The 10273-nt window shown below is 47.5% G+C and overlaps 1 protein-coding gene across 1 annotated transcript; it reads left to right on the top strand.

The window, feature by feature from the left end:
• The first annotated feature begins 7944 nt into the window (after positions 1 to 7944).
• On the top strand, positions 7945 to 9993 carry HOXD12 (homeobox D12). The gene is made up of 2 exons (XM_080972977.1): positions 7945 to 8661; positions 9173 to 9993. The coding sequence occupies exons 1-2, from the start codon at positions 8046 to 8048 to the stop codon at positions 9409 to 9411; spliced, it is 855 nt and encodes a 284-aa protein (XP_080829103.1). The 5' UTR covers positions 7945 to 8045; the 3' UTR covers positions 9412 to 9993.
• The last annotated feature ends 280 nt before the right edge of the window (positions 9994 to 10273 follow it).

Below are 10273 nucleotides of genomic sequence, written 5' to 3'. Positions count from 1 at the left end.
AGTCCCTTAAAAATTGGCCGAAGTCTTAACTATCTGGAGTAACGTCATTTGTGTTAAGTGTGTGGGCAGCTAGCGCCTAAGCGGAGGCGGCGGGGAGGGAGGGTGGGAGCCGTCCGAAAATGCACGGTCATTTGCTTGTAATCGGGAATTGTGGACCATATTTTGTAGGGCAAATTACACAAAGACCGCCATTGCGGCTGCGTGGGGTTGGTCGCTGGTTTCCTGCAGCTGCTAAGCGAGACCGTTGAATGTGTAGAACAACACTGCCATCTGCTGGACAAATTGCGGCATAGCTCTGGGGAGCCGAGGAGAAACTCTATTCGCAACACTCCGAGCAATGTATGAACACAACTTTCATGTCGTAATTGAAAGGATATGCCCGTAAAATGAAAGCGGGAAAAGGGGAAAGATGGATTCCTGTGGAATGTTCGCGCTTGGTTTCCTGGATAGCCAACACATTTTAAACTGTAATATTAAAATAAACACTCCAAACGGCCCAATTATGAGACTCTTCATTCTGTAGCCTCAGCTTAGATAACTGAGGCTCTGTAACTGGCCCATTTGATTCATTGAGAATTACTTCCGAATATGGTCAGAAATATGGCCCGGCCATGATCCTAACTAGGTTAGGAAATAAAATAGCTTTACTCTGGTGCATGCTGTTTTTCCCAAGAGTGTCAGCCTAATTTTGCAATCTGCAGGCGTAGGTTTTACGGTTTGCTTACAACTATAGCTAACATTTCACTAATAGTGTTATTTCACCCAAGTCCTTGGATCAGCCTATATTTCCTTCACATATTATGCTTGAATTGGTTAGCTAAGAGTTTTCTGATTCCTTAAGGGTTGTGCTTTTTCAGACCTATAAAAATAGTTTGAAGAGTGAGTCACTTTTCTTTCTGGCAGCGGACTGGGTAGTTCATTGGTATGTGCAGGGGGGGGAGTTTTTATTTGGCTTTGATTATTTAATTTCTATACTGCTAAATATATTAAAATACATCTAAGCGGTGTACAAAAAAACTGAAGCAACAACAGACAACAGGCAACAAAATATTACAAAAATGCACAGCTACATATAAAAACGTTACCTTAATAATACTAATACATGCACATGAATATCAATTCATTTTCCTTCTGACACATCCTCCCTCTCAGCTCCCGGGTTCTTACCCAGGGTCCAAACAAACTCTTAGCTCACCCACAAAAGTCTCATGAGAAGCGTTCCTGGAGACTGCAGACATTACACTACTATATTATTTGGTATTTATGGGCAGCCCCAGAGTTGATGGGGCTTCCTCAAGCTGCCCATAAAAGGTAAAGGGACCCCTGACCGTTAGGTCCAGTCGTGGCTGACTCTGGGATTGCGGTGCTCATCTCGTTTTATTGGCCGAGGGAGCCAGCGTACAGCTTCCAGGTCATGTGGCCAGCATGACTAAGCCGCTTCTGGCGAACCAGAGCAGCACACGGAAACGCCGTTTACCTTCCCACCAGAGCGGTACCTATTTATCTACTTGCACTTTGATGTGCTTTCGAACTGCTATGTTGGCAGGAGCAGAGACTGAGCAACGGGAGCTCACCCCGTCGCGGGATTCGAACCACCGACCTTCTGATCCAAGCTACCCATAGTTGTGTCCCATTCATCTGTACTCTCCACACCCAGTTCCAGGTGCAGCAGGTTTGTTGAGTTTTCCAGAGGGAAGGGGTCCAAAGGATGGGGAAAGAGCCCCCTCTACTACAGCAGGCATGGACAAACATGGCCCTCCAGATGTTTTGGGACTACAATTCCCATCATTCCCGACCACTGGTCCTGTTAGCTAGGGATGATGGGAGTTGTAGTCCCAAAACATCTGGAGGGCCAAGTTTGGCCATACCTGAATTACAGCTCTTTCTTCACCCTCTGTCCTTTCCTCTTCCATGAATGTGTGTGTGTGTGTGTGTACAAAAGGGGGGAGGAATAAAGAATCTCCTTCACCCACCTCATTGGCTCAGTTTGATCGTTGGTTCACTGAACTTGGAAACTAAAAAAGCAAAGTGAAAGAAGACTGCAATCTTATACACCCTTTCTATGGGACTTTTTTCTGAGGAGACAGCATTGTCCTACTACACTGGAAATGGCTGTTATTTCCCACTGATTCTGAGACCATACCTTTAGGATTGTCAAGTCTGTTTACAGGAAGTAAGCCCTATCCATGTCTACTCAGAAGTCAATAGCAGTTACTCCCAGGTAAATGGGGTTAGGATTGCAACCTTACTCTCTCCAGCCTAACATTAACATCCTGGGACATAAAGTCCTCTAAAAGTCAGTGGGATTTATTTATCATAAAACAATGTAGAGGGTCACATTGTGTGACTATGATTTCTATTCAATAAAGGGGGCCACATTTGTGGGATTTATTTTGCTTGCCCCCCCCCAAAAAACCTCCAAGGTCCAAGAGTTAGAATAGAGGAATATGGAACAGAGTGCCTCTGGGCATGTGTTTTGCTCATAATTTTGTGGTGCATTTCAGAACTGAGTTTAAGCCCCACATTTCACATATGAACCAATTCCGAGCACCACCCAAGCATTCTTTCTCAGCAGCCTATTTTTGGGTGGGTGGGTGCAAACTTTTTAGTTTTTGCTGTTGTTAAACAATTTGGGTCAGACATCCTGCAAGTTGCTCTGGATCTGTTATTCTGTCCCTTTTTGCACATGCACTACATCTTGGAAGTAAGTAACATTCAAATCAGTGGTAAACGTGATTAGGGTCAGATTATGGACCAGATAAGGTGGCATGTTTTTGATGTAAGAACTTCTGCCGGACTGTGTAAGCTTGCCAGTTACACAGAACTCTAAGTAATGCAGAACCAGAATTAATTTTCAGTTTACACGCTGAGTCAGTTTACATACTATTTCTAGTCCCAGAGCTGGATTTATGCGCAAGTTAAGTAACCTACAGTTTAGGACCTCAGATTATGAGGAGGCTGCAAGCAGGCAGTCTCAGCGACAGAGTAAGGGTGCTTGTTTTGCACGTGGTGCAATTGATCACTGCATAAATAAATGTCCTGTGAATAAAAGCAAACTTGTCTTCTGCAAATCTGAGTTGCATCTAGACTTCCAACACAAATAGACTTGCTGCAAGGTATATAATTTGGTTTGATAATTATCTTTTAGCTGCATCCTCACTGCTGTACCGGTATATATTCAAGTATGAGGTTTTATTATTTCTATTTTCATTGTCCTTTCTGCTAGAATGATCCACATTTTGAGGGTAATGCTATGGGAGCTCTTAATAGTGACATCATTTCACCGCATCTTAACACCCAGCCCTTTCTGTTTCCCTTCTGATAGAGTGGCTCTATCTATCTAATAAACACACGTCTCTCCTGGGACTGAACCATGACTACCTCTGAATACGTTCCACATTGCACTGTGAGTGTATGGTACTAGTCTCTCTTGCTTCGCGATTTCTCGAGAGTGTAATTAACTTGTTTTAATTACGAGTTCATCAGTATTTTCTCATCGACATTTCCAGTCTAGAGGCCACCGACACGACGCACCCAAAGTCAAACATCACAATTGATTTCGATGGGAAAGGCTTAGTGGTGACAGCCTTACGCACACTTATTCGGGACTTCAGCCCTGCTAAGGACTTTCTCGGCTCTCCCATTTTATCACTCAGTCCATTGGCTAATTTCCATGCCGTTCTATAGCCCACCGTCCTTCCGCCGTGAGCCCAAACTGGAAGACGTGAGGTTACCAGGAGGTCTTCTAGCTGGGCATAGACCAGACCTACTCAGCAAACGGAGTGCCTCTCGCGTGCCTTCTGACCATCGCCCTAGGATTCCCACGAATAACTCCCGCGGTTATTCATGGGAGTCAAAGGAAGCAAAATTTGGTCAGTTCGGTACCAAAATATAACACACATAGACATGAAGTTTATATAGAAGAATTAAGGCTGCACCCCTTTGCGCCCCTACTATGGAACTCAATGGGTATTACTTCTCAGTAGACCTGCGAGGAACTGCGCCGTTCCATCGATTTGGCCTCCTTCGTTTTGAGCAAGGATAGAGGATGGGATAGGACGTTGATAGAGTATATAAGGCAGGGGTGCGTGCGCCTTTTTGTACCTGTGTATTTAAGGCATAGGTGGAAATTTCCCATTTCTGTACGCGTAACGAGGGGAGGAAGAATTGTTGTCCATTAAGGCGGTAACCCTACACACTTCTTGAAAACCGTGAGGGCTTGCTACTGAGAAAACACGCATAGGCTTGCACTATCAATTCCTGAAGTTTCATAGCTAGTAACACGGACCATTTGCTATTGTGGCAATATCTTCGACGGGTTTCAGGGACTCATCATGTCTTGGACAGCGAGCCCTCTCCGCTCCAGGCTTCTCAGACGTGAAGGCGGCAGAAGCGCAAGGCAGTAATGGCTTTGGCGTAAGTTCCGATGGAATAAAGTGGGATTTAGTCACGGATAAGAGATGAGCGGCAGCGTTTTGGAGAATATCTTAGAGGGCACAATAGTCAACTTAACCTACAAGTAGGAATGAACTTATGAGCAGCAGATAACACTAAATAAAGGAAGATTTGAGACGGAAATGGGTGGAATAATACAATATGCAGCCGACAAAGGTTTACCTAGAATGCCATGGAGAGAGAGACTGGGGAGTCCGAGGATAAAGGATAAATGATGAAAAGCTCTTTCAGTATGTTCTTGAAAATAAATCCCACTTTATTCGTGTGTATTTTTATTAAAAAAACACACGAATAAAGTGGGATTTATTTTCAAGAACATACTGAAAGAGCCGGTCTGCATAGCCATAGTTTTAAATGTGCCGTCATTTGTGTACATTTTATGAAAAAGGAGGGCATTATACTATATGTTATATCTGTTCTGCCGTTTAAAATAAATTTATGTGATTGATTGCACCCCCTCTTTGCACTAGGGGGTTATCTGTTGCTCTATCTACCTAGCATTAGAGATAGAGGAACTAAAATACACACACACACACACAGAGAGAGAGAGAGAGAGAGAGACAAACAAACGCACATTTTCTTAAGTAGCAGAACAATAACAAGTTGTCTTTTAGAGTAATTTTTTTGCCAGAAACTTCTGAGCTCTGTTCCCCGTTGGATGAGACCTGCTGGAGAAAGCCAAAACCCCCAAGTTAATAAGAGAAACTCAATTGGTAGACATAAGTCAAACAATAAAAATTAAATGTGAGTGGTGAGCAATATCCTCCGGCGGTGCCTGTGTGGTCTGGTGTGGTCTGCAGCATCATGTGGGGAATAATGATTTAAAGATTTATTTCAAAGCCGAGGGATTTTGTTTTGTTTTGCTGCTCTCTGGCGGGGGTGCTCTTAGGCTGGGGGTGCCTCGCCATCAAAGCAGAGAGGAAAGAGCCGCGCCTGTGATCTCCAAGGGAAAATCCAAGAGAACTTGGACCAATAAGATAATACAATATAAGGAATTAAATCTTCCAGGGTTTTTTTTTTTTAAAAAAATAAAAATTAAAACAATCAGACAAGCAAGCGAACAACAACAGGACGAGGAGGAACCAATGCTCTCTCTTGCTTTCCAAAAGATTGGATAGAAGCTGAATGCGCTAAAAGTTTGAAATTCAGAATATCGCAGGGTGAGATCCTTACGCAGTTCAGAAATGCATCTTGGAGGCCAAACTGATGTCTGTAACCGGTCTTACACTATTTTGATGCCTGTTTTGGTGCCTGAGGCGAAAAGTTCGAATTGTCCCAGATTTGAATTATTTCCCCCAAGTGTTCAGTCAGCCTCTAGATAGGGCCCTCCTGGACTCCAGATCCCTCGGTCAGGAAGGGGCCATCATTCGCAGGCCACCGGCCACAGCCACGAAGCTGGAGAGCGTCTGCGTCCTCGACGGCTGGGTCGATTCCAGCCGCGCAGAATCAGGGCCTCCGCGGACAGGGGACAAAGCCAGCCCGGTATTCCTTGCGAATCTATTTCTGACACTTCTTAAGGGTAACCCTCGCATTCCGTTTTTAAAACGCGCTGAGTTTAAATGAGTCTGGTCTGGTGACAAATGGCTGCTGCGGACGACTTGGGGACGATATTTTCAAAAGGCGTCTCCCAAAACAACGTCGGGTCTCCGTTATAGAGCCTGTCACAAAGTTTGCTGAAGTAAAAATATACCTGCCTCAAATGGCTAGTCTCTGAGGAATAGTGTCCTTCCTTTCTGGTCCGTTGACGGTACGGTCCCAATAGCCAACAAAGGGGATCTGCTTCGGAGTGGGTGAGGTGGAGATTCAGCCTCAAACGCGGAAGTCTCCCAGTCATTTGTTGTTGTTGCTCCTGCCTCCCAAAGGAAGATAGGTTGGAAGCCCCCTTCCAGCTTCACTACTTCTAACCAAGGTGCCGTGTGTGTGTGTGTGTGTGTGTGTGTGTGTGTAATTGCCATGCAAATTAGCACTGTCCATTAGGCGGTCATTACTTAAAAGGCTCGCCATAGCCGCTATTACGCATATCCGCGCCCTCTGCTCTGCCGAACCGTTGGCAGGTTCCTCCTTCTCCTTCCTGCGAAGCGAAGCGTTGATTTCAAAGCAAGCAGGCCTCGATCTTCGCGGAAGACCTTCCTTAGCAGGCCCGCTCCTTTGCGGGGAGTTACTTTATCTGTAAGCCAAAGTCAGTCCCAAGGAACTCGATGGGAGAAACTTCCAGAGACACCTTACCACGCAGAAGGTTTGGAAGCGAGTTAGGTAAGGTTCCACGAGAGCACAGGAAAAAATTGAGCTCCCTTCCCTTTCAGCACAATAATTTTTTTCCAGGAATTGTGATTTTTTTAAAAAAAATGTATATCCATTTTATACATTATATACATTATATAATTTATACATTATATCATATATATGCAGTTTATTGTAAAGAATGGCGTATGAGAAGGAGCAAGAACTCGCTTTTAATGGAAATTCTGGTAGAAAGACGCCAAAAGTTGTAATTTTAAAATGGGGGGAACTTATACTGACAAGCGATCTCCACTAGGTATGAAGGGATAAGTTTCATTAAAATAAACAGATCTCTCCCCCCACCACCACCCTAATGTGTTCATTCGATTTCACAGATAAATAGGACACTTCTCCGTGCATTCAGTATACAGGTAGAACGTATTAATATTGTACATAATATATCTTTAATGGGAACTGTTAAATCAGAATTCAGAACTGCCGAAATTGCATTGTGCCTGTGACCCAACGCATGCTTACCTAGGAGCAAACCTCAGTAAGCCTTACTTCTGAGTAAAGATTGCACCGCACATTTATGTTTACAGAAATACCTTAGAGTCATGCGGTGTGTCAAGTTCAAATCCTCATGTGAGGGACTGCGGCTCATTCCACTTCCTGCTATCTCACAATAGACAGAAGGCAAAATATGTGCGGGATATGCGTGTATAAAATAACAAAACAGATTCCTTGCCGAAGCAGCACGTCCTCACTTTTGTATATAGATTGAGGTACTGTACTTAGACAAAGTTCATCAAGGCAAGGTTTGTATATTACTTATGCAAAGAACAAATATATAAGTGTGTGCGTGTGTGTAATATTACACACACACACACACACACACACGGTCTTAATTAACTCTTGGAAGAATAAATGATGGCGAGGGAAGCCATGATGGAGGTTAAAACGCAGAACCCGAATAATTTGCGCCTGCCGGGGAGGGAGCAGAGAACGGCGGGTTCCTGCAGGTTGAAGCCCTAAAACGGGGGAGGGGGGGGTCTTCTAAAACTTTGCCACCAGGGCAATCCCCGTCCACTTGCCCTCGGGCGTCCCATGACTGGAGTCTACCATCTCTTCCCCCCTCCGCTCCCGCCCTCTTCCTCCTCCTCTTCCTCCTCCTCCTCCGCTGCACTGGGGGTCCATCTCCTTCTTTCGAGAAGTTCTCCTGCAACTTTTCGCGAAGGAGGCTCGTCTGCTAGAGGCGCTGGAAATGCCCGGCTTGGGGGCACCCCCGAGCGAAGAAGGAGTCTTCCGACAGTTGCACGCACCCCGCCCTGAATGAAGACGGAGGAAGCGCACGTCCTTCGCGTTGGAAAATGTGCGATCGGAGCCTCTGCCGGCCGGGCTACGTGGGCTCCCTCCTGAACTTGCCCTCTGCCGCCGACTCCTTTTACTTCCCCAACCTGCGAGCTAATGGAAGCCACCAGCTGGCCGCCTCGTTGCCCGCGCTCTCCTACCCGAGGAGCCCCATCGCGTGGACTTGCGCCAGCTCCTGCCCGGCTCAGCCGTCCAGCCACGTACTCAGCGGCTCGACGCAGCCTCCGTCTTACCTCGCCGCAGCCACTGGCTCCCTCACCGGCGTCAGCCTCAACCCCAGCGGCAGCAAAGCCGCCTTGGACGGCCACCACCCCAAGTACTCCGCCCACGAAGCCGCTCCCAAGCAGGACGAGAGAGGCAGGCAGAGCCGGGAAGCTTTGACCGACGACTCGAGTTGCGGGAGAATGGTGAGGATGGCGGCGGCGGCGGCGGCGACTCAGGCCAAAGGGCTCAGGTATGAGCCGAGAAGCCTGCCCAGCGCATCAGCGTCTCTTTTGAACGCGGATTCTTCCGCCTCGGGCTTTATTAAGGAGGACCTCAAGCACGCCATCAACTTGAACCTGACACTCCCGCCCGCAGCAACCCAGCCAAACCTCAGACCTCCTCTGCAGGACGGTATGTGCCTTCTCGCTGCTAGAGGAGAGAATCCCCACCCCACCCCACCCAACCCTCCCCAGCCAATAAAACCCCAGTCCCTGAGCCTTCACAAATGTTGCACCCAAACTCCGGTACACTCGGTGAGATTACTTCCACGGTAAAGCTGTTAGGCCTATCTGCCTCACCGATTTCATTTCCATGAAAATCTGGGTAGGATCGCAGCCGCCAACACCCTAGGCCTGCTCCTGCGTCGGGAGTAAGTCCCTCTGGGTTCAGTGACGCTTGCTCCGGATGGGACTTCCATCCCACCCCAAAGCGCATAATCCTACAGGCTTAAATCCTAGAGGATTAAAAACTGGCTTTCTTGAAATAGGCTTCCCCACCTCCTTGCCCTAGGCGCGGCTTCCTCCGCGCTTGCGTGAGACCACCCAGAGCAACCGGGTCCCAGCTCGGTCAGAACAAGCGCGCCAAGCAAGAACGAACCAAACCAAACACAAACCCCTTCTCGATGTGTCTTGTTCTGTTGCAGGTTTGCCCTGGTGCCCCACGCCAGGGAGGTCGAGGAAGAAACGGAAGCCTTACACGAAGCAACAGATCACCGAGCTGGAGAGCGAGTTCCTCCTCAGCGAGTTCATCAACAGGCAAAAGCGGAAAGAGCTGTCCAACAGACTGAATCTGAGCGACCAGCAAGTGAAGATTTGGTTCCAGAACCGGCGGATGAAGAAGAAGCGCGTGGTGATGCGCGAGCAGGCGCTCTCGCTCTACTAGAGACGCCGCCCAGGGAGGGGGGCGTCTTGGGGCTGGCTCTCTTCTTCCCTGTTAATCATGAACTTGCCTCTGGAGCGGCTGTCTCCCGGCTCAGCAGAGGGACAACAAAGCGACGCGAAACGAAGCGAAGCGAAACCACTGCGGATTCCAGGCAAAAACGCAGGCAAAATCTGGAGGGAAGCGTTGACAAGGGGTCTAGCCCAAGCAGTCAGATTCCCGCCCCCCCCCCCCATCAACCTGCTTGGCTTTGTAAATCGGCAAAAGCCTCACTTCTTGGCTGAAGGGGAAAGGAAGTACAGTGGTACCGCGGGTTACATTCAGGTTACAGACTCCGCTAAGCCAGAAATAGTACCTCGGGTTAAGAACTTTGCCTCAGGATGAGAACAGAAATCGCGCGGTGGCAGCGGGAGGCCCCATTAGCTAAAGTGGTGCTTCAGGTTAAAAACAGTTTCAGGTTAAGAACGCACCTCCGGAACGATTCAAGTACGTAACCCGAGGTACCACTGTAACTATAATAAAGGAAATGTGTGGGGTCAGCTCTCCCCACCCCACCCCCTCGTCTGTTTCTTTCTTTTGTTATGTTCTTTAACATTCATTCCACCCTCACCAAGACTTCACTTTGGGGGAAGAAACGTGTCGAGCGCCCGCCCGCCGCCTGGATCTGCGTGAAAGCAAAGGGAGAATACTGTGTGTGACTCTGGCTGAATGGGAAAGGCCCTAAAATTGTTGCATTGACAGGTAATCCGTGTATGGCTCCAGCTACTTTGCAGTAGGATGCGAAGTGTGGGGGGGGGGCGGTTGTTTTACCAAAACCACAAAACAAGGAAGCGTTGGAACGTATTTTTTAAAGTGGTTCACAATA

This window comes from Podarcis pityusensis (genome assembly GCF_964106645.2).
Source record: "Podarcis pityusensis genome assembly, chromosome: 1".
Taxonomy (NCBI): Eukaryota; Metazoa; Chordata; class Lepidosauria; order Squamata; family Lacertidae; genus Podarcis; species Podarcis pityusensis.
The sequence above is the reverse complement of the archived record's forward strand: the minus strand, read 5'-3'. Positions and strand labels throughout refer to the sequence as shown.